This window comes from Leucoraja erinacea, chromosome 13 (assembly GCF_028641065.1).
Source record: "Leucoraja erinacea ecotype New England chromosome 13, Leri_hhj_1, whole genome shotgun sequence".
Taxonomy (NCBI): Eukaryota; Metazoa; Chordata; class Chondrichthyes; order Rajiformes; family Rajidae; genus Leucoraja; species Leucoraja erinaceus.
In genome coordinates, this window is record NC_073389.1 from 24,090,023 (window position 1) to 24,114,493 (window position 24,471).

The 24,471-nt window shown below is 40.5% G+C and overlaps 1 protein-coding gene across 3 annotated transcripts in view; it reads left to right on the forward strand.

Moving 5' to 3' along the window:
• Positions 1-8,220: 8,220 nt before the first annotated feature.
• si:dkey-100n23.5 (uncharacterized) overlaps positions 8,221-24,471 on the forward strand; it is a 112,550-nt gene continuing 96,299 nt past the window's right edge. Inside the window, exons 1-3 of one of the 3 annotated variants that reach the window (XM_055644602.1) lie at positions 8,221-8,699; positions 11,627-11,679; positions 13,999-14,053. In XM_055644602.1, the coding sequence (XP_055500577.1) occupies positions 8,604-8,699; positions 11,627-11,679; positions 13,999-14,053 (204 nt within the window). In that variant the 5' untranslated portion in view covers positions 8,221-8,603. Of the gene's footprint in view, positions 8,700-11,626; positions 11,680-13,998; positions 14,054-16,205; positions 16,280-24,471 lie in introns of those variants that run through there. The other 2 variants (XM_055644601.1, XM_055644603.1) reach the window with 2 other exon arrangements.

Consider the following 24,471-nt stretch of genomic DNA (forward strand, 5'->3'; position numbering starts at 1 on the left):
CTTTTCATCTGTGCTTGAATTGTTGCTCAGTTTTTTGGGTTTTTTTTTTTTAGTTTTTGTTTTTTGCCTTGCCTTGTAAAGCGACTTTGAGTCCCTGAAAAGCGCTATATAAATTCAATTTATTATTATTATTATTACCCTCACTGATTGGGGTCTATTGGTCAGGATGTTGAGGATCCAGTTGCAAAGAATACTGTTGATGACACCAAGTCCAGCGAGTTTGGTGATAAGCTTGGAAGGTATAATGGTATTAAAGGCAGAGCTGTCGTCTATAAATAGGAATCTAACGTAGGTGTCTCTCTTATCCGTGGACCTGTTGTGGCGATAGGCGAACTGCAGTGGGCCAAGTCTGCTGGGTAGACTGGATTTAATGCGTTCCACAACTAGCCTGTCAAAGCATTTCATGATGGTAAATGTCAAGGCAATTGTATTGTAGTTGTTTAATAAATGAGGTCTTGCTTTCCTTCGGCACTAGGATGATTGTGGTCTTGAAGCAGGTGGCTACCTCAGAACGGAGTAGGGAGAGATTAAAGATGTCCACGAATACTCCCGCTAGATGGTCCGTGCAGCTACTACGGACACGGCCAGGAACTGCACCTGGGCCCATTGTTTCTCGTGGGTTTACCCTCAGAAAGGCTGATCTAACCTCTGCGAAGGGCTAGTGAGGCTGGAGGGAGGTCCACCGCTGGGGATGTGCACACATTCATGAGGAGTGCTCTGACGCGTGTGAACACGAGGAAAACTGTAGGCCCATCTGGTATATCTGGGCGAGTGCTAAAGTTTTGTGCTAGTCAGCTTGCTCCTGTGCTCACCACAAGATTCAACCTCTCCCTGGCCAAGTCCGTGGTCCCTGCCTGCTTCAAAAGATCCACCATTGTACCAGTGCTAAAGAATGACTCTCCAGCTCTCCGGTGGCCCTCACCTCGGTAGTCATGAAATACTATGCGAGGCTGATCAAGAACCACATCTGCGCCTTCCTCCCTCGCACCATGGACCGCTGCAATTCTCATAGAATAGAGTAGTTTCTTTATTGTCATTGTAACATGAACCATGTACAACGAAATTTAAAAATGTCTGCCAGTCAGTGCACCATTTAAACATTTCTAAAAGCTAACGATACATACAAGGTAAAATATTTTTAAAAAGATAAACTACTAAAATAAATATCATGAAAATAGCACGCATAAACACCCAACCCTACATCCTTCTGTCGATTTCACAGTGAACCACAGTCCCTTAGTATGTATCGCCCCTGCGTTCCTTGGCGGCTACATTTAGTGCCTTTATAGCAGTGGGGTAAAAACTGTTTTTAAGTCTGTTTGTCCTTGTCCTTGTAGATCTGTACCGTCTGCCTGACGGCAACAGTTCAAACGGAGTGTCCGGGGTGGGAAATGTCCTTTATAATACTCTGGGATTTTTTGATGCAGCGGGAATTGTGTAAGTCCTCCAAGGTAAGGAGAGGGCAGCCGACAATCCTCTGGGCGTTGTCAATGGCCCTCTGGAGCGCTTTCCTCTGAGCCGCTGTGCAGCTGGTGTACCATTCGCATACACAGTATGTTAGGATGCTCTCAATGGAGCACCGATAAAAGGACAGCAGCAGTCTCTGAGTGATGTTATTCTTCCTGAGCACCCTCAGGAAGTGCAGTCTCTGCTAGACCTTTTTCAGCAGCGCAGAGGTGTTCACACTCCACATTGCAAAGAATACTGCTGATGACACCAAGTCCAGCGAGTTTGGTGATAAGCTTGGAAGGTATAATGGTATTAAAGGAAGAGCTGCCGTCTATAAATAGGAATCTAATGTAGGTGTCTCTCTTATCCGTGGACCTGTTGTGGCGATAGGCGAACTGTAGTGGGCCAAGTCTGCTGGGTAGACTGGATTTAATGCGTTCCACAACTAGCCTGTCCGATACCGTCCGATGATGCGGTTTCCCAGGTTATGCACATTGCTCTCTCACCCTGACAGCCAGAAGGGATGCTATGTGAGGATGCTGTTCATTAATTTCAGTTCAGCTTTCAATACCATAGTGCCTACCAGACTTGCTGTGAAGCTGCTGGAACTGGGGCTGAACACTCCCCTGTGTGCCTGGGTCCTGGACTTTCTCACAGCCAGGCCGCAGGTGGTCAAGATAGGGAGACATACCTCCAACTCCCTCACCCTGAACACAGGATCCCCCCCAGGGTTACGTCCTTAGCCCCCTACTGTACTCCCTGTACACACATGACTGTGTGGCCAGGTTCAGCTCCAACTCCATCATCAAATTTGCTGATGACATTGTGGTGGTGGTCCTGATCTCCGATAACGATGAGAAGCCCTACCAGGAGAAGGTGGCTGATCTGGCACTCTGGTGTCAGGCCAACAGTCTTCTCTTGAATGTCACAAAAACTAAGAAGCTGATTGTGGACTTTAGAAGGGCTCGACATCCGAGGAATTACACACCACTGGAGATAAATGGGACTACTGTGGATAGGGTGAGCAGCTTTAAATACCTGGGAGTCCACATCACAGAGGATCCGACATGGACAACACACACTGCCGCACTGGTGAGTAAGGCAAGGCAGCGCCTTTACCACCTCGGGCAGCTGAGGAAATTCAGAGTCTCTCTGAGGATCCTTCAGTGCTTCTATTCTGGGGCTGTAGAAAGCACTATGGGAACTACACTCACCCCCCCTGCAGGACCTATACACCAGGAGGTGCAGATCCAGAGCCAGCAACATAATGAGGGACCTCCACCATCCCAGCAACAGACTGTTCCAGCTGCTACGGTCAGGCAAGCGCCTCCGCTGTCACACTGTGAAAACAGAGGGTGAGACGGAGTTTCTTCCCACGCTATCAGGACTGTAAACTCTTACCTCACCAGGGACTAATTTACTGTTGTGTTGTGTATTTTTAATAATTTTTTTCTAAAATGTAAATACTGCTTTCTGTTCTATTCTGTTCTGTTGTTTTTGCACAATCCGCAGGCATTGCCACTTTTCATTTCACTGCACATCTTGTATGTGTATGTGACAAATAAAGTTGACTTGACTTGCTACAGTCACCATGGGGAGAGGCACACTGGAGTCTGAAGGGCCAGGAGTCTTCAGAATCAACTTTTGCCAAATTAAAAAATAGATGAGCTGATGGCAACAGATATAATTAAATGAGATTGTTCTAATTGCCAATAAGGAGACATGATGGCTTATAGTGACCAAGACAAAAAAACAAAATATTCAGGATATTCAGTGGGAAAGGATTCACACAATAATGGGCATACAAGTAGGTGCCATTCAGCATGGATGCACACTATTATATGCATATCCATACACAATTGTCCTCAAATAGAGATGCAAATGGACGCCCATATAATTGTACAAATGTCTTGAATTTACTTCAAGTTTTTGATAGCTGTGTTTGCAATTCTACAACTTTGTAATACAACACTTCTTGTGAATCTCTGTTAGGATTTTGTTCATGGATCAAACCAAGTGTATCTTCAGGGCTTTTGTTTACTCGTGCAATATGTATACAATTAACGCATAACTTTAAACTATTTGATAGGAAATATAATTTTTAGGTTCCTTGAGTTTCATAGTGAAAGGATCTTCATGGTTTCATGCTGATAACTCTCTGCTAACAATTCCTGAAAAAATCCCTTAAATGCTACGTGTAATAACACTATTTGCAGCAAAACAAATGGAAGGGAAACACATAAGCAACTACCAGTGAATATATTCTGCAGAGTGTTTAGTGCCACATCCTCCTTGCATTTTTGTGGTTAATGCCAAATGTAGCTTCATTTAGCTGCTGAATACTGCCAACTGATCTCAGCAGAACATTAAAAGTGTTAACACTGGAGGATGTCATGCACAAGCTAGACAAATTGCAGAATTCATTTCTGACCACAGCAACATGTTAATTAGGTCACTAGGTATTTTTCTTTTCTCATATGCATTTGCTGTGTAATTTAGGCCACTTCCATTGCTGTAGTGCAGATAACATGAGAATTATTATTGCTGTTATGGGGTGTAATTAAAGAAGACAACCTGAATGCATCTGAGAGGAAGTTGTACAGATATATTTAGAAGAAATAAATAGACAGTTATATTTATAGGATTAGCTGAGGAAGCTTGTGTGGAGCATTGGCACCCTGTATAGATCATTTTAAAATATATTTGATGAGATGTGAGCATAACGTCCCCAATATCCCTTGAAAATTGATGGTGAGCTTTGCCTGGATGACTGTATGCTTGAAGTTTAGAGCTGCTGTCATCCATGCTGGTGGAAAGCATCTCATTATAGTCCTGATTTGTGTCTTGTAGATCTTGAAAAGACTTTGAGATGTCACAGGTGAATGGCTCATTACAAAGTGTGCAGCTTCTAGCCTGTTCTTGTAGCCCCAGTATTTATGTACCTTGTACACTTGAGTTTTTGATTGATGGTGACCTGTCTTTTGACCCTATTTTTGTACCCTACATTCCATGTCTTTCCATGTAATCTTAATACCTCTAGTCAGATGTGAGATAAATGTATATAGTAGGACCATTGTTTGATACTTTTTAGCCAGCTTTTCACATCCATGTAATGATCTCTTAGGGTGAAAAAAAGGAAGAGAAACTGGACTGAAATGGAAAATAAAGAGAAGTTCATCTCTGACTGCTGAGATAATAGAAATCTATCCAGAAGTTTAAAATGATTAATTTGATGTAGTTATTTAACTGCAATATATTTATATGGTACTAGACCAGGTGCGGACCCGTTGGGCACGTCCACCAAGGCAATATTACACCACTGACCCATAGCCCCCAACTGCGCAGGTGCAGCTGACAGGTTCCTGTTGTGACGCCAGAGATCCTTGTTGTGACGCGAGTCACGGCAACCCTCCCACATCTGCCCAGGCGCGGCCAACAAGTGGGAGCGCGACTGCGACGTTTTTAAAGTGCAAAATGGCAATAACCTGTAAATTATAAGATCAATCTGAACACAACTCACTCACCCTCTATGTCCCCTCTTACCCTCCTCCATTATTCTCTATCTCCCCACACTCCTTTCAAATCCGCGCGGATACTGGTCCCACAGCGCACATGTGGGGAGACTTTCAGTTATTTTAAAATTCGCACATGCGGGTACCCTCAGTCACTCCCTCACTCCCTCCATAACCTCTCTCCCCTCCCTACCCCCCTCCTCTCCCTCTATCCCCTGCTCCTCCACTCCTCACTTCCTCCTATCCCATGCCCCACTCTCCCTCCTCACCTCCCCCACTGCCCTCCTCCCCCTCTATCCCCCAATCCCTGCCTCCCCCACTCCCCCCATCTCTCGCTCTATCCCCCTCCTCCCCCCCTCTCCCACCTCATCTCCCCCACTTTCCCCTCCATAAATTTGCCCTCTGTCCCACCCCCACAAAATGAAAATCACAATCTTTAAAAAAAAAATGAATTTCTCAATGATAATTTCGTTTTTTTCTTTAAAATAACCTAAACACAATGTTAGCTGTTAATGAAAACTGAGGAATTTGATTAAAACAGAGTTTATTTTAAGAATTAAATAAATCGTGATTTTTAAAAATGTAAATGAAATGAAATTGGGGATCCCATTGTGACGTCGAGCGCAGCTGATGGAATTCTGGAATTTTTTGAGGATGTAACTGGGAAAATGGACATGGGAGAGCCAGTAGATGTAATGTACCTGGACTTTCAGAAAGCATTTGATAAGGTCCCATGTAGGAGATTAGTGGGCAAAATTAGGGCACATGGTATTGGGGATAGATTGCTGACATGGATAGAAAATTGGTTGGCAGGCAGGAAACAAAGAGTAGAGATTAACAGGTTCCTTTCAGAATGGCAGGCAGTGACTAGTGGGGTACCGCAAGGCTCGGTGCTGGGACTACAGTTATTTACAATATACATCAATGATATGGATGAAGGGATTCAAAGTAACAGTAGCAAATTTGCAGATGACATCAAGCTGGGTGGCTGTGTGAACTGTGAGTAGGATGCTATGAGAATGCAGGGTGACTTGGACAGGTTGGGGGAGTGGGCAGATGCATGGCAGATGAAGTTTAATATGGATAAATGTGAGGTTATCCACTTTGGTATCAAAAACAGGAAGGCAGATTACTACCTAAATGGTGTCAAGTTGGGAAAAGGGGAAGTACAACGGGATCTGGGGGTCCTTGTTCTTCAGTCTATGAATGTAAACATGCAGGTACAGCAGGCAGTGAAGAAAGCGAATGGCATGTTGGCCTTTATAACAATAGGAGTATAGGAGCAAAGAGATCCTTCTGCAGTTGTACAGGGCCCTAGTGAGACAACACCAGGACTATTGTGTGCAGTTTTGGTCCCCTAATTTGAGGAAGGACATTCTTGCTATTGAGGGAGTGCAGCGTAGGTTAATTCCCGGGATGGCAGGACTGTCATATGCTGATAGAATGGAGCGGCTGGGCTTGTGTACTCTGAAGTTTAGAAGGATAAGAGGGGATATAAGATTGTTAAGGGTTTGGACACGCTAGAGGCAGGAAACATGTTCCCGATGTTGGGGGAGTCCAGAACCAGGGGCCACAGTTTAAGAATAAGGGGTAAGCCATTTAGAACGGAGACGAGGAAACACTTTTTCTCACAGAGAGTTGTGAGTCTGTGGAATTCTCTGTCTCAGAGGGCGGTGGAGACCGGTTCTCTGGATACTTTCAAGAGAGAGCTAGATAGGGCTCTTAAAGATAGTGGAGTCAGGGGATATGGGGAGAAGACAGGAACGGGGAACTGATTGGGGATGATCAGCCATGATCACATTGAATGGCGGTGCTGGCTCAAAGGGCCGAATGGCCTACTCCTGCACCTATTGTTCATTGTCTATTGTCTATAAAAGTGGTTTTGTAAAGTGCTTTTTGTAAGGTTTAAAATGTCAATAGCTTGTAAAATATGCCATCAATGTGAATGAAACTTGTTTCATTTACATCACAGGACAATGGTGCGTAAGGTGGGCCAAAAATTGTAGCGTGTAGTGTTTTTGCGCAAATATAGGTACAACCTACAAACCGACAAACATGGAAACAGATATACAAACAAGATGAGAGTTTGACAGACAGACAGACAGGTCAAGAACATGCCTTTTGATGAGAGATACAGAACCTGTGCATACTGCTTCCTGCTCTATAGGATAAGTATAATCTCCATCTCACTCTAAAACAAAAGCTTAGATATCTTTAAGTTTCTTTGAGTACTGAGGTTCTCTAAGCTTAGAGTCATTTTTTTTTCTTATGAACCTTTACCAAGCCACTATATCACTCATCATGCAGCAAAAGGTCCTGCATGATGTTCCGGGTGAATGATAAGAAAAGTTGGAGCTGGACTTCCTTAAACTGTGAACTATTCTACACAAACCTGTTGCCAGAAGTTCCAAGAAGGATCAGCAATCTACAACATTAATACTTTTCATAGATGCTACCTGGCCTGTTGAGTATTTCACCAAAAGACTCTTGTGGAGAGTATCAGCAGCTATCTCTGTAATGGTTTCTGATTCACTATCGCCAAATGTAATATGTACATCCTGCTTTTCCTGTGAAGCTTCCTTTCCCCAAGACTGAAAATACTTCAAATAGTTATGACAACTCTAAAGCAAACACAGCCATTTTAGATTTGGGACATTATATGCAACTGATGAATGTACATGAAATCCTCTGTATAACTTCAGTGTAGTTCTTCTGTATGTCTGTGTGAATCTTTTGACATTTCTGATAATGTTTATGCAGTTTTTTATCTTTCTGCTTTTAGTTTTCATTTTCCTCCCTTTATTGTATCGTCAAATATTTTGATCTATGTCGCAGCTCGGTTGTGTTTATATTACTTGACTGAAACCGTCCATACAGCTTGATGGAATCTGCAGCCTGATTGCAGTGTTTTTCTACTAAAAGGGAACCCTGTTTAGGCTGGCGTCTCTTTAAGGTCACTGAAGGCTAATTGATACCTAATGATGGGAGGCATTTTTGCCAATTTCTAAACTGACAGGTACTGTAAATTCCAGTTTTTCAAAAGGCCAAGGTCACACAAATTATAGGTTAGTAAAGACTTTATCTATTTCAAATATATTTGTTCAATTTGATAGTTGTGAGAAGAATTTTAATTAGAAAATTCTAGATATCATGCATAAAATGCTCTTGCAAAATGTCCAAAAGTATGAACACAAATGTTTCCCAGTGAAATCTATCTATTCCCAGTGAAAAACTATTTTGAAGAATATATGAATTTTGTGATTAATCTACTTAGCGAATTTTTGAAATCAAATAATTTTCCTCATTGAAGTTTTTTTCCAAAATGTTTTCAGTTTTCTGACAGAAGGCTAGTTTGAACAACTTTTGCAGTTTGTGTTTGTTTCTACACTAAGCCTTGCTGTTTCTTCCTGAAGCAGTATTACTTGAAATAATACTGATGTGTTGGAAAAGATTACAAAAACGGTGCCACTCAGTTGCAGATGTAGGAACGGCTTTATTTCTCGTGTGTTGGAGCATGTTTACGCGAGGAGTGTAAGAGCTGGAGCCCGGGCCCAAGCCGACTGGTTGGTCCCAGGGCGGATGCCGTAACATTGTGCCTGTGGTGGCTGCGCGGCGGCGGCAGCTTCTGCGAGCCCAGTTACCATGGAAAATGAGCTTCTGCAAACCGCCAGCAACTTCACCGACGTGCCCAATTTCCGCTGCACTATGTTCAATTCCGACTCGGAGGATTACAAATGCGTGAGTATAACCTGACCCCGTGTTGTTGTCAGGCTGCGGAGAGCATGTTAATCTGACTGCTTCCCGCAGCCTGAGCAGCAGGCCCGGGCTAAACAGTTAAAAATAGCACGCATTAAATTATTGCACAGCTCACTTCAAGCATTCCTTCAGCATTGAGGCTTTATAAAGAATCAGTGTTGTCACTGGTATAAACTATTTTGCAGTATGAGCTGTGAAGTGTAAGAATTAAAATTCATATTTATTTAATATTCGCAGATCAACACCATTCTAGGCATTACCGTTACTCGTTATCTGATCATCATCTAGCGATTAAATGCAGACATGAGTAGGTCGAGATGGAGGTGTTTGGTCATGAATTTTATTTCTTGCTTTGGGGTGTAATTGCAAAATTAGTTATTCTACTTGGCCAATTAAAAGTTCATTTTAGTGACTGCATGTTAATGTCTTAATGTATTCCTGTACAATCATTTGAATCATACAAGGAATATAAAATAATTGGTATACTCCTACTTATCTGTTCTCTTATATGTTATCATCCCTAAAATGTTGATACCTTTTGTTAAGATATCGAGTAGGGATGACCTTGTGATGAGGGCCCATGTGCTGTGCTGAAAAAAAATGAGCCAAATATGATCTGTCTTTTCTTGAGGAGTCAACACTGCTGCTGTAATGAGTCGGGCAAATCAATTAAATTGTAGGTTTGATCAATATCTGTGTTATTTTGATGCTGTCAGCTAAGAGACTTGATGGAAGGGATGGAAAACATCAATCCTCATTTCTCAGCAACATGAATGCAGATTTGGTATGCTTGTGCAAAAATAACAAGCTGTTGGAAGAGCTCAGTGGATAAAGCAGCATCTGTGGAGGTTGAGGAGTGGTTGATCGTTTGGGTCAAGAACCTGCTTCATTTTCACATGTGCAACAAAGTTTTGAATGGCATAAATATATGGAGCATAGACCAATAAAAGCCAGCCAGTCAAATTTAAAGTTCAGAGGGTTTTAGCAATACAAGCTGAAACAAGAATCAGCTAAGGCTTTAAAAAAAAAGACACAAAGTGCTGCAGTAACTCAGCGAGTTAGGCAGCATTTCTGGAGAACATGGATAGGTGACATTTCGGGTCATGGCCCGCCTTCAGAAGAAAGGTCACCTATCAGTGTTCTCCAGAGTCACTGCCTGAACTGCTGAACCCCAGCGCTTTGTGTCGTTTTTTTTGTAAACCAGCATCTGCGGTTCCTTATTTCTCAGCTGCTACGACCTTGGTGGGAACTAGGCAGTATTTGAGATGATAGATACGAGATGTGAAACCTGTTTAAGGTCAAAAGTACCACCAAGGTTATGTACTGTCTCGTTCAGTTTCGCATTGTTCCCACAGTGAGGACCAGTGTTGTGCCTGGGAACAGAGTTTCTCACAGGGTGGTGATGAAATTATAAAATTCCTTAACCTTCCTCTTTAGGTTGTGAAATTTAGTTATAGTTCTTGCTGCTGATTGCCTTCGTGTCATATTTTATGCGCATATGGAAATCTGGTAACGTAGAGGAAGTATTGCAATAGTATAACATAAAGAAATAGGAGCAGGAAGAGGCCATATGACCATTCAAGATGTGGTGCAATTCATTAAGCCTTTGACTGATCATCTACCTCAGTATCAGTTTCCAGCACTGGCCACAATCCATTGATTCCTTTATATACCCAGAAATCTATTATTTTCTGTTCTGGATGATGAAATATTACATTCTTGTACTTAAATGATTGTGCCTATATATAGTAAGATTGTTACCGAACTGTATGAAAAAAAAGAACTTCACTATACCTATGTATAAGTGACAATAAAATATCATCAGACCATTGAAATCCAATGAAAGGATTTGAATAGGCTAGTAAGGAAATTTTATTGAAATTACATGTTGGCCTTCAGGAACTTGCATTCAAGCAAATTTAGATCTCTTTGAACATAACACTGCACAATCTTGCTCCATGTAGCAAACACTTTTTAAAATCATACACACCAAAGTGGATGGGCTCACCTTTATCCACGTTATATTCCACTGCCATGTTCTCACCTCTCACTCAGCTGCTTCATATCTTTTGAAGCATCCAATTAGGCTGCAATGTGTATAATTTATGTAGACACAAAGAACTGCAGATGTTGGTTTATGAAAGTTTACTGAAGTAAACTTGTACTCGGCTTGTACTCGCTAGAATTTAAAAGATTGAGGGGGGATCTTATAGAAACTTACAAAATTCTTAAGGCTAGATGCAGGAAGATTGTTCCCGATGTTGGGGAAGTCCAGAATCAGGGGGTATCAGAGAGAAGGCAGGTACAGGATACTGAGTTGGATGATCAGCCATGATCATATTGAATGGTGGTGCAGGCTCGAAGGGCCGAATGGCCTACTCCTGCACCTATTTTCTATGCTTTCTCTGTTTCTAACTCAGTAGGTCAGGCAGCATCCATTTTCTGTCTTTCTTAATGTATGTATCTGTGTTGTCTGAGTCTAAGTACCAGTGAAGGTATTGCAATTTTGTTGTCTCTGTACTGTACACTGACAATGACAATTAAATTGAATCTGAATCTGAATCTGAATCTGCAAGCAAGTTTTCCATTGTATCTGTACCTTATCGTAGTTGTGCATATGACGATAACCCTTCGGCCCGAAACGTTGCCTATTTCCTTCGCTCCTTAGATGCTGCTGCACCCGCTGAGTTTCTCCAGCTTTTTTGTGTAGCTGACGATAACCCTACTTGGTTTGGCCAATTTCTCTCCTCAGAATTTTTTTTTAAATGTAGTTTTGTAGAGGTTAGTCTTTTTTTTAAAGGAAAGATTAAAAATAAATGGTCATGTACTGTTTCTCAATATATGATGGATGATGTCACACTGAGATGTTAAAAGGAGGAAAACCTAATAAAAGTCCTATTTACCTGCAGGTCATCATCATTGCAGTAAAGCGGGCCTCTGCCTCTTTCTCTCTCATTGGGTGGTAAGTTTGGTTTAATTTCATTATTTTTCATTGAACAAAATTTGCATCCTATATTTTGATCATTGTGCTATGTATCATATGTGCAGAGAAACAAAATCCTCCATTATACCTAGTATTGATAAGAAATTATTGATATGAAGATATTCCCTTGAAATATTTTATTTCATGGATGGCTTCATGGTCCACAGCCGAAGATTTCTGTATTAGATTACAGGTTCGGTAAGTTCTTTTGTTTAAGCTAGGTCCCAGTATGATCATCTTTAACTGATTTTAGGTCTCATGTAGACCTACTGGTTAAGATTATAGCTTGTGTGGAAGGTCTTGTTTCACTAATGTGATATTCTTAGGGAGGTAACTAAGATTGAAGAAAGCAGGGAGGTAAATGTTGTCATGTAAATTTTGTAAATGTTTGTACTTTATTGAGGCACTTGGCAAGGTTCCACATGTTCAGAAAGTTTAGGTACCGTGGAATCCAAGATGAGCTGACTAATTGGATCCAAAATAGACTTGCTGATAGAATCCAAGAAGATGGCCGTGGGAGGTTGCTTTTCTGCTTGAAAGTTGTGACCAATAGTGTACCATAAGGATTGATGCTGGGATGCTTGATGTTGTGATCCATATATTAACAAGATGCAAATATAGGAGGAATTAATAGTAAGTTTGTAGATGACATGAACATTGGTGGGGTTGTGGAGATCGAGGAAAGTTGCTTAAGGCTACAGCAGGATGTAGATCAGATTGAAAGTTGGGCGGAACATTGACAGGTAGAATTTGATCCCAACAAGTGGAAGCTGATGCATTTTTGGAAGCCAGAAAGGAGTAGGACGTACAGTAAATGATAGAACGCTAAGGAATGTTCTCAGAAAGTGGTAACACAGGTAGATATAGTTATGAAGAAAGCATATACCATGATTGCCTTCATAGATTAGCCCATTATGTTGAAAATTTACAAAATACTGATTGCACTGCACTGAATTATCGTGTGCAGTCATGGCCACTGCACTGTAGGAGGGTATGTGGTCCTGCTAGAGTGAGTGCAGAGGACATTCACAGGATGTTGCCAAGATTGGAGGACATTAGTTTTGTTAAGGTTATGGGAGACATAGGTAAGGTAGACAATCAAAATATTTTTCCCCTGATAGGGGCATGAACAAAAAGAGAACATAGGTTTAAGGGAAAGAGTGGGGTCAAGGAAAGAGCATTCGCATTGCGGCCCTGTTTCCGCCAACCTGTCCACCACCACGCACAAGAAGCGACAAGACAGACACCATTGTATGTAGATGTCAAGAAGTGTGTTCAGCTCTGGCTGAACAACTTCAAATCTTGTGTGTGGACTCGACAAGAAGAAGAGAAAGAGTTTTAAAGGAGATTTGAAGGAAACTTTTTATACAGATTGATTGATATCGAGAACTTGCGGCTAGAGGAGATGTGGAATGGGATACAATCACTGCACTTTGGAGACCTTTAGATAGGCACTTAAATGGGAAGACACTGAAGGATACAAATTTATAACCATATAACCATATAACAATTACAGCACGGAAACAGGCCATCTCGACCCTTCTAGTCCGTGCCAAACACATAATCTCCCCTAGTCCCATATACCTGCGCTCGGACCATAACCCTCCATTCCCTTCCCATCCATATAACTATCCAATTTATTTTTAAATGATAAAAACGAACCTGCCTCCACCACCTTCACTGGAAGCTCATTCCACACAGCTACCACTCTCTGAGTAAAGAAGTTCCCCCTCATGTTACCCCTAAACATCAGTCCCTTAATTCTCATGTCATGTCCCCTTGTTTGAATCTTCCCTACTCTCAGTGGGAAAAGCTTTTCCACGTCAACTCTGTCTATCCCTCTCATCATTTTAAAAACCTCTATCAAGTTAGTGATCAAATTTAATGCGGGCAAATGGGATTAATGTAGATATGCAAAATATTCAGCTTGGGCGTAATGGGCTATATGACCTGTTCCTGTGCTGAACACATCTATAACTATTATGAGGCAGTTGCAAAACGGAGACAGATTTATGTGAAAGAGAGACATGTATGTGGGGGGGGAGGGGGGATCGACAATTTATATGGTTGATGCAGCTCCCTGCATTTCTCCCAGACATTCCCAGCCAAAGTCAGAGGTATTGAGTTCACACACAATACCACATTTGTGGCTCTTGAGATTATGGCACTTAAAGGTTATAATCTGTCCCACTCAGCCACATGCTGGAGAAAATTAGTGAATTCTTGTGACGCGAAGATCAGAGATGTCATTAATGCTCATGGAGAATGTGTACTAAACACTGTTTTGTTTTTATTTAGCTTCTTTATGCTGCTTGTGATATGGTTATTTCGGAAGTACAACTCTTTGGCCCAGGTAAAAAAACGCAACATTTAGGATGTTTTGATATTAATATGTTCTGCCAAACACAATCTCTAAATACTGTTATGTCATTGGATATTTCACATTCATCATTGTTTTCTCCACTGCAATCTTCCTTGTTCATGGGTACCTAATACAGACATCAATGATGAATGTGAAACATTCATAAACATAACATGGAGGTGGAGATATTAATAAGGGGACATATCATTGATCTCCTTAACTGTGCTATTTTGCTGCCAGCAATGTCAGTTTGATACAAAAAAAAACCAATTCCAATTTTCAGAGAAACCAGGAACAGCAAATGCTGGTTTATTCAAAAGGACACAAAGTGCTGGAGTAACTCAGCCGACCCAAAGCATCACCTATCCATGTTCTCCAGAGATGCTGCCTGACCTGCTTAGTTACTCCAGCACAGTGTCCTTTTGATTTAAATTATTTTGTTTGCGTCTTGGGTAGAAATGCAATAGAAAGAAGGTACGTGTCATAAATGCTCAGATTAAAGGATTGTACATTTTTTTAAATGTTACATTATAGTTTACCTTGAACTTATTTTAAATGTTATTGTCATGTAATAATCATGTTATTCAAAATTTAAGACGGAATAAATTAGTAAAAATAATTGGTGGATTCCTTAAAGCCAAAAGGGATATTAGTATCGGAAAGGGAATGGTTTATAAAACATATTTTACAGGCCAAAATTAAAGACGTAAAACATAATTCAGCATATAGTGAGAATCTTAAGGAACTGCTGAGAATAAGGAACTCAAAGAAAATAGTGAAGCTGTCTGAGAGATTTAGTGGGTGCCTGGGGAAATTGTTCTCCTTATACTTCAACTAGGTTTACCATCAAGCTAGTAACATTTCTAAGTCAATGCAAATCCAAAGGAACATTATCCACGGGCTGGGTTCATGCAAGTCATTGAAGATGACGTTTGTGGTTTTTGAAGCCAATCACTTCAGCTTTAGTTCGTCATTGGAATTGCACAAGGAAGTTAAATAGGCTTAATTATCTAATATGGTCACTTTAATGCTGCCAGCAAACCCATCTTCCCCACTACCCCCCCCCCGAGCTCTCCCAATATTTCTGAAGACCTTGGTGCTCTTCACCCTAATCTCTCTTCCACCTGCGTAGAGCACCAAGCAATCATTTAGATAAACCAAGCAATTTACTTGCACTCTCTTCAAATTGGCTTATTTATTCACTTTTTACAATCTAGTCAGTTTTATCTTGGAAAGACTACACATATATTAGGTGACTGTTTTGGGGATTGTTCCCATGCAGTCTGGTACACCTGTCGCAATTATCTGCCCCGAACATATTCTGACCTTCGTCCTTGGCTTTCAATGAGGAAATATCATTTCATTTTTGATTGGGCACTTTATCCTTTGGAATTAACTGCTTACATATAACAAGTTCCAATTATAATTCCAATTCCTACACCCCAACCTTTCTGAAAGCTGCTGTTGGAAATAACTACTTGTTCCTGTTTACCCTATAACAAGCCTTCCATTCAGTCTGCATCATCTCCAACATTAATTTATACCATTTAATTTTTCAAGTTTGCATGAACGTTAATTGATTTAAAGCAACTTCCTGTCTTGCAGAAAAAGCTGAACAACTTGCTGAGTTTATTCAGCATTTTTAATTTCAGATTTCCAGGATACGAAGAATTTTGCTTTTGGTATTGGTTTATTACTGCCACGTGTATCGAAATATAGGCTTTTGATTTTGTGCTATCCAATTAAATCAAGCGACACTGAACATGAATACAATCAAGCCATACACAAGTACAGAGAGAAAAATGCCAGAGTGCAGAATGTAGTTTTGAGTCTGAACGGCCGCCATCTGAAATGTCACTTGTCCATGTTCTCCAGGGATGCTGCCTGACCCGCTGAGTTACTCCAGCCTTTTGTGTCTTTGTTTTGTAAACCAGCATCTGTTTGTTTCTACATGTAGTTTTGCAGCATTATAATTTTACCATTTAAGAGAAAAAATCCACTGTCTGCAATGAGATGAGTTGGAAAATCAGGGCTACACCCTAGCTTATGGGAGGACCATTCAGAAGCCTGAAACAGAGAGGAAGAAACTGTTCTTAATTCTGGTGGCTCTTGTTTTCAAGATTTTGTGTTTTCTGTCCAATAGGAGTGGGGAGAAGAGGGACTGACTGGGATGAAAAAGGCCCTCATCTGTGTTGGAATGTAAGATAAATCCCAGAGGTAAACAGAAAATCTTGCTGGTGATTTATCTCTGAATAGCAACCAAAGGTTTTTAAAAAAGTTTTGTTATTTCAACAAAGCATTTTAAAGATTCTACCAGATCATTGGAAGTATTGAAAATGGAGATAGATATATTTTTGGAAGTTCCGGGGATTGAATGATCATTCCAAGTGGAGATGATCATTCCAAGTGGTAGAGCAGGCCTAAAAGGCCAAGTGGCCTCCTCCTCCTATTTTCTTGCGTTCAGCCTTCAAGAGATAGGAGACAGAATCCTGTCTTTCACCATTGTGAACAGCTTACCATGTTATCATATGACCAAATATTGATCAGTGAATTTGCAGATGTGGAACCAGCTTATCATAGAGACATCAAGGTATCTGGTCCCAGGAATTTGTAACGGGCTCCATTTTAAATGTTTATAATTGCATTCTATTGAGAAAGATTCAAAGGTCTGGCATTTGCATCTGGAGTTCTTTGTGACCTGACATATCTGATTTGTATTATTTCAATCAATAAACCAATCACATCCCTGAAGCACAAAGAACCACAAGGCCGACCACTAATGTCAGAAGATTGAATTATAAGGAGAGAGAAAAATAACGTAGTGTTTAGGCGGTGAGAAGAAATCTGGTGGAGCATAGTATGGAAAAGACAGATTTGCAGTATGGTTTCAAATTAAACAGCAGGTCAAAGGGTTGCAGTTTCAAACTGGTGGAAAGCCAATTTAGGACAGATGTGTGAAGGAGAAATTTTGTGACATAGAATGGTTTACACATGGAATGGATTTCTGATCCAGGTCGCGGAAGCAGAAACTTGGGAGTACTTTGAGACTCAGTGACATTGTATGAATTGAAGATTTTTGTAAATGAATGGAACATATGATCCTCCACTTTCATATTTCAACTGTGATCTTGTGAAAAAAGGTTTTGCCTGCTACATGCTGTGTATCTATACATGCTTTACATTGTGAGTGTGTCCATCCAAAGGTCATGATACCATAAAGACTTTGTTGTGCATTATACGATGTTACCATTACTGATTCAGATCGATTGATTGAATAATTAAAATAATGTTTTTGTTTAACTTATTTATCTTAATTATCCATCATGAAATTAGAGGATGTGGGATTTTGTTTCGCATTGTATTAGACAGGTGGAAGAAAAACAATGTGATATTTTTCTGCTGTTGTGTGATTAATCTAAGAGTGTGAAAATTGGAATGAAGTGCATGCAGGAACAGGACATTACTTCTGTTTGACGACAATTATGACCTGGATCTTTGAGTCATGGAATATATTTGTGTGGATGATCGAGAATGGGATTAAAGAAGATGGAATTTTTCAGAATATCAGAACCCTGTAGTCCAAGTGTATGGACAGTGTGAAGCTGCCCCATGTCTTGTGCTATAAAAGCACTGTGCTTCTGCTCCAAGGAAGGAATACTGTCTGTAAAATATTTAAATAGATATAGCCTTACTGAAGGAGACCTTAGAATTCGCAAAAAAAGTTTAGGATCACCTTTGGCCACAGGTAAATGACGGTACAGGTATGCACCTCAGCCGTGGAGGTGTGCAAATTCACAAAAATTAACTGGGAGATGCAGAATTGATCAGTAGCCTTTTAATACATTATTTTTGTTTAACTCCATGATGCTACATGAAAGGCCCATTCATTATTGAAAAGCTTAATTGCATATCTCCTCAAACAATGTAGTAATGTTACAAAATTTTGAAATTTTAAAAAATCAAGTCTGCAGTTTATCCCATCAGATAAAGCATAAAAATAAGTTAAATTTGACACCTAATTCACTTTCATATCTCAAGTATTTAAAAAGTTATGGCCATTTTCATACTCGGAAATTAGCATCTTGTTCCCTATTGATTTTCTATGGACATAACAAAAAAGCTGTGATCATGGACAGTCAAAAGCCCATAACTTTCTTAAAAATTAAGAGAACTGAATGAAATTTTCAGTTATCATAGATTGAAGCATTCTGAAACAAATATAAAATAATCTTACTTGGATCTGAAATTAAAGCATATAATTAGTTAGTTACCCAATTGTAGCTAATTTCAGACTTCAATTACTAGATCTAAACATCTATTATAGAAACATAGAAAATTGGTGCAGGAGTAGGCCATTCGGCACTTCGAGCCTGCACCACCATTCAATATGATCAGGGCAATACGGTCCATTTCTTAATAAATGATTAACATTTTTAAATAGCCTAAGTGTCCAAATAATATTCACAAATAATTCACAATAAAACATGATTTTTAAGTCTCATTTACATTAATTTATAGGCCAAATGGAAGGAATTTAGTGTTCAATTGCTGTAAATTAAAGTAAATTTAAATCAGCTTTCTAGTGGGTTCCTGTGAACGCGCTGGTTTTAGAACGTTCACATTGCGGTGGATTTGTACCCTCAAATGCCCAGAAAAATACTGCGGGATATAATGGGCCCAAAATTAGCTACTCGCAACTTTAAACTTTGTATAAAGGGATCTTAAGAAGCCCTTTTTAATGTAAAAATAAACAGCCTACCTTCCGTTTTCCCCTGTATGAGATCCGACCCGTTGCCGGCTGTCGGGGGTTTAGAGGTTAATTTTTAACCTACTATAACAAGTATAGAAAGCCCTTCAAACTAAAAATAGCTCCAGCTACGGAATCTTCCAGCGATTTTTCGTTAATAATTAACTTGGCTGAAAAACCTCGATTTGAACAGCCTAGTGAAAAATCGCATTTTAAACCCGCCCCCCTCTAAACCGCACCAAAATCGCGCACACGGGCTGGGACAGATTTTTAGCGATGCTTCAGGTAGGCTTTGCAACATACCTAAACAATGCAGCACTAGTACGCCGTTAAGTAGTGTTCAAAAAACATCTGCTTGTATTACCAGTGTGATTGATTAACAATTAACGAAATAAACTAGGTAATTGGAGTATTTAAATAACAACAAACTGTTACTACTGAATATACCCCAAATGTCCTATTTCTGATAGGAAAGTCCTATTTAAATATATTGCTCTTAGAATATAAAAGCAAGGATGAGGCTTTATAAGGTGTTGGCGAGGCAATATTTGGAACATTGTGTGCAGTTTTGGGCCACATATCTGAAGAAGGATATGCTGGCATTGGAGAGGGTCCAGAGGAAATTTAGCGGAATTATCCTGGGGATGATTGGGTTAACATATGAGGAGTGTTTGATGGGTCAAACACTAACTCACTGGAGTTTAGAACGATGAGGGCACAGCTTCAGAATAAAAGGTTTACGTACCTTTAGAATGGAGATGAGTAGGTATTTCATAGCCAGAGGTTGATGAATCTGTGGAATTCATTGTCTCAGATGGCTGTGGAGACCAGTCATTGGGTATTTTGACAGGTTTTTGATTAGTAAGGGTATAAATGGTTAAGGGGAGAAGGCAGGAGAATGCGGTTGAGAGGGAAAAATAGATTGGCCATAATCGAAGGCTTGATGAGCTAAATGACCTGATTCTGGTCTTATACCTCATAGTCTTATAAATCATATACAGTGCCCTCCATAATGTTTGGGACAAAGACCCATCATTTATTTATTTGCCGCTGTACTCCACAATTTGAGATTTGTAATAGAAAAAAAGTGGTTAAAGTGCACTTTGTCAGATTTTAATAAAGGCCATTTTTATACATTTTGGTTTAACCATGTAGAAATTACAGCAGTGTTTATACATAGTCCCCCCCCATTTCAGGGCACCATAATGTTTGGGACACAGCAATGTCATGTAAATGAAAGTAGTCATGTTTAGTATTTTGTTACATATCCTTTGCATGTAATGACTGCTTGATGTCTGTGATTCATGTACATCACCAGTTGCCGGGTGTCTGCTCTGGTGATGCTCTGCCAGGCCTGTATTGCAGCCAACTTTAGCTTATGCTTGTTTTGGGGGCTAGTCCCCTTCATTTTTTTCTTCAGCATATAAAAGGCATGCTCAGTTGGGTTCAGATCGGGTGATTGACTTGGCCACTCAAGAATTGACAATTTTTTAGCTTTGAAAAACTACTTTGTTGCTTTAGCAGTATGTTTCGGATCATTGTCTTGTGGTAGAATGAACAGCCGGCCAATGAGTTTTGAGGCATTTGTTTGAACTTGAGCAGGTAGGATGTGTCTATACACTTCAGAATTCATTATGCTCCTACCGTCAGCAGTTGTATCATCAGTGAAGATAAGTGAGCCAGTACCTTCAGCAGCCATACATGCCCAGGCCAAACACCACCAAGAAGGGAGGGAGAGAGAAAACGGGGAATTACAGACCAGTTAGCCTAACATCGGTAGTGGGGAAACTGCTAGAGTCAGTTATTAAAGATGGGATAGCAGCACATTTAGAAAGTGGTGAAATCATTGGACAAAGTCAGCATGGATTTACGAAAGGTAAATCATGTCTGACGAATCTTATAGAATTTTTCGAGGATGTAACTAGTAGCGTGGATAGGGGAGAACCAGTGGATGTGGTGTATCTGGACTTCCAGAAGGCTTTCGACAAGGTCCCACATAAGAGATTAGTATACAAACTTAAAGCACATGGCATTGGGGGTTCAGTATTGATGTGGATGGAGAACTGGCTGGCAAACAGGAAGCAAAGAGTAGGAGTAAACGGGTCCTTTTCACAATGGCAGGCAGTGACTAGTGGGGTACCGCAAGGCTCGGTACTGGGACCCCAGCTATTTACAATATATATTAATGATCTGGATGAGGGAATTGAAGGCAATATCTCCAAGTTTGCGGATGACACTAAGCTGGGGGGCAGTGTTAGGTGTGAGGAGGATGCTAGGAGACTGCAAGGTGACTTGGATAGGCTGGGTGAGTGGGCAAATGTTTGGCAGATGCAGTTTAATGTGGATAAATGTGAGGTTATCCATTTTGGTGGCAAAAACGGGAAAGCAGATTATTATCTAAACGGTGGCCGATTGGGAAAGGGGAGATGCAGCGAGACCTGGGTGTCATGGTACACCAGTCATTGAAGGTAGGCATGCAGGTGCAGCAGGCAGTAAAGAAAGCGAATGGCATGTTGGCTTTCATAGCAAGAGGATTTGAGTATAGGAACAGGGAGGTTCTACTGCAGTTGTATAGGGTCTTGGTGAGACCACACCTGGAGTATTGCGTGCAGTTTTGGTCTCCAAATCTGAGGAAGGACATTATTGCCATAGAGGGAGTGCAGAGAAGGTTCACCAGACTGATTCCTGGGATGTCAGGACTGTCTTATGAAGAAAGACTGGATAGACTTGGTTTATACTCTCTAGAGTTTAGGAGATTGAGAGGGGATCTTATAGAAACTTACAAAATTCTTAAGGGGTTGGACAGGCTAGATGCAGGAAGATTGTTTCCGATGTTGGGGAAGTCCAGGACAAGGGGTCACAGCTTAAGGATAAGGGGGAAATCCTTTAAAACCGAGATGAGGAGAACTTTTTTCACACAGAGAGTGGTGAATCTCTGGAACTCTCTGCCACAGCGGGTAGTTGAGGCCAGTTCATTGGCTATATTTAAGAGGGAGTTAGATGTGGCCCTTATGGCCAAGGGGATCAGAGGGTATGGAGAGAAGGCAGGTACGGGATACTGAGTTGGATGATCAGCCATGATCATATTAAATGGCGGTGCAGGCTCGAAGGGCCGAATGGCCTACTCCTGCACCTAATTTCTATGTTTCTATGTTTCACAGATGAGGTGGTATGCTTTGGATCTTGGGCAGTTCCTTCTCTCCTCCATACTTTGCTCTTGCCATCACTCTGATTTGTTAATCTTCGTCTCGTCTGTCCACAAGACCCTTTTCCAGAACTGTGGTTGCTCTTTTAATTACTTCTTGGCAAACTGTAACCTTGCCATCCTATTACTGCGGCTGGTGGTTTGCATCTTGTAGTGTAGCCACTGTATTTCTGCTCATGAAGTTTTCTGCGGGCAGTGGTCATTGACAAATCCACACCTGACTCTTGAAGAGTGTTTCTGATCTGTCGGACAGGTGTTTGGGGAATTTTTTTTATTATAGAGATAATCCTTCTGTCATCAGCTGTGGAGGTCTTCCTTGGCCTGCCAGTCCCTTTGCGATTCGTAAGCTCACCAGTGCTCTCTTTCATCTTAATGATGTTCCAAAATTGATTTTGGTAAGACCAAAGGTTTGGCTGATGTCTCTAGCAGTTTTATTCTTGTTTCTCACTCATAATGGCTTCTTTGACTTTCATTGGCACAACTTTGGTCCTCGTGTTGATAAACAGCAATAAAAGTTTCCAAAGGTGATGGAAAGACTGGAGGAAAGACTAGGTGCTGAGAGCTCTGTTTTACCTGCATAAAGGAGGCATTTAAACACACCTGAGCAATTACAAACATCTGTGAAACCATGTGTCCCAAACATTATGGTGCCCTGAAATGGGGGGGGGGGGGGGGGGGGGGGGGGGGGGGGGGCTATGTATAAACACAGCTGTAATTTCTACATGGTGAAACCAAAATGTATAAAAATATCCTTTAATAAAATCTGACAATGGGCACTTTAACCGCATGTGATTTTTTTTCTATTACAAATCTCAAATTGTGGAGTACAGAGGCAAATAAATAAATAATGGGTCTTTGTCTCAAACATTATGGAGGGCACTGAACATCTTCTTAATGAAATTGAAGCACACTTGCCAGTCATCAGTGAATGAATTAATCCAGATAATGCCACATAAAAAATAATTTAACGCATTCATAAAGCAGCAGGTGTCTGATAAATTATTAATTGTGACGATATCTTTAAAAATTGGCGCAGTAAATCAATAAATTATCAGAGTCGTTATAATGAATTAATTAATAAGGCATCTGACGTGTCACTGCTGTCTCCCTTTCAAAGATTTACATACTGATTTTTACTGGTTTCTTTGCACCTTACATTTCAATGTCTTGAGCAATTAGAGTACATTTTAAGGCTGAAATCGCAGTTGAAAATGTCTGGAGGCTCCAAAATTTAAGCATAAAGAAATTTCTAGTTTCAATTTCATGTTTTGAAGATAAAAAGGTGGCTTGGCAATCAAGAAGAAAATTTCCTGTGAGAAAAGTTTGCATGCAGATTTAAAGAGGCATAAAGGTTTGATTAGTGAGGTGGTTGTGATCAGAGTTTCAATGAAAGTCAAGGCAGCAACATAGTCAGAAGTCACGAGATCACATGTTGCAAGATTATGAGGCCTAGGCTATATTATGGAAAAACTGTAAACGTAAACCTAGATCAAGTTCCAAAATGTGTCTATTATATGAAGGGAAAAAAACTGATGAGGTGAAGTGCCCTAACTCAAAATGTAGCTGCTGAAATTGGTCAGGTAGGTTGTGCATGCCCACAAATGGACAGAGTGGACCTTTAACACAGAAGTGAGATAGCGGGGGGACTTGCAAGTGCCTATATACCTGCGTGTAAACTTGTGATACCAGAAGAATACTACTTGTGGAAAGCTGAACAGTGTGCTAAAAAATGTATTGGATTCTTAGAAGTTTTATCATCAAAGTCAATAATTATTTTAGCATATATGCAATTATATTGTGAGGTTCAAAACAAGATCAGGTGCAGGAATTGTGCAGACTTTTTTCTAACCCATATATATTGGGGGCTATGCACTGGGTAAGATAACCAACTCAGCAATGGTACTAGTAAATCGAAGTTTGACCTTATTCTGTCAGTGTTTTGGTAACAAGATGGCAGTAGAACAAAGATTAAGTGAATGCAGCTCTTGAGGAAGATACTTATGTTTACAAATTGTTACTTTGGGGTCTCTGAGTCCATGAATAAATGTTGACAGAGAATCCTGCAGAAGTTGAGGTTTTCAATCATTGCGAATCATGTTCAAGCCTAGTAATGCTGACTTCATATTTGGAGTCGCACCATTTTACCAGAACATCTTGCTCCGGCAGGTTTTCAACATATCAGCATAACTTGATATGTTATTGAATCTAGTACAACAAGGTCATATCCTTACGCCAAGATAACAAGGTAACTGTCCACATGAGAAACAGAATTGGTTGTTGAAGTGGTTCCATATCGTGACATCTAAAACCACATTTAATTATATCAGTCAGCAAAATGTAGCATTATACACGGGGAGACAAACATCAAACCCAAGGTTTGAGGTGGAATGAGCATGTTCTGGATTTAGTCCAACAATAATTGGACTTTGATGTGTGAATGTAATTGAGTCCCTATTT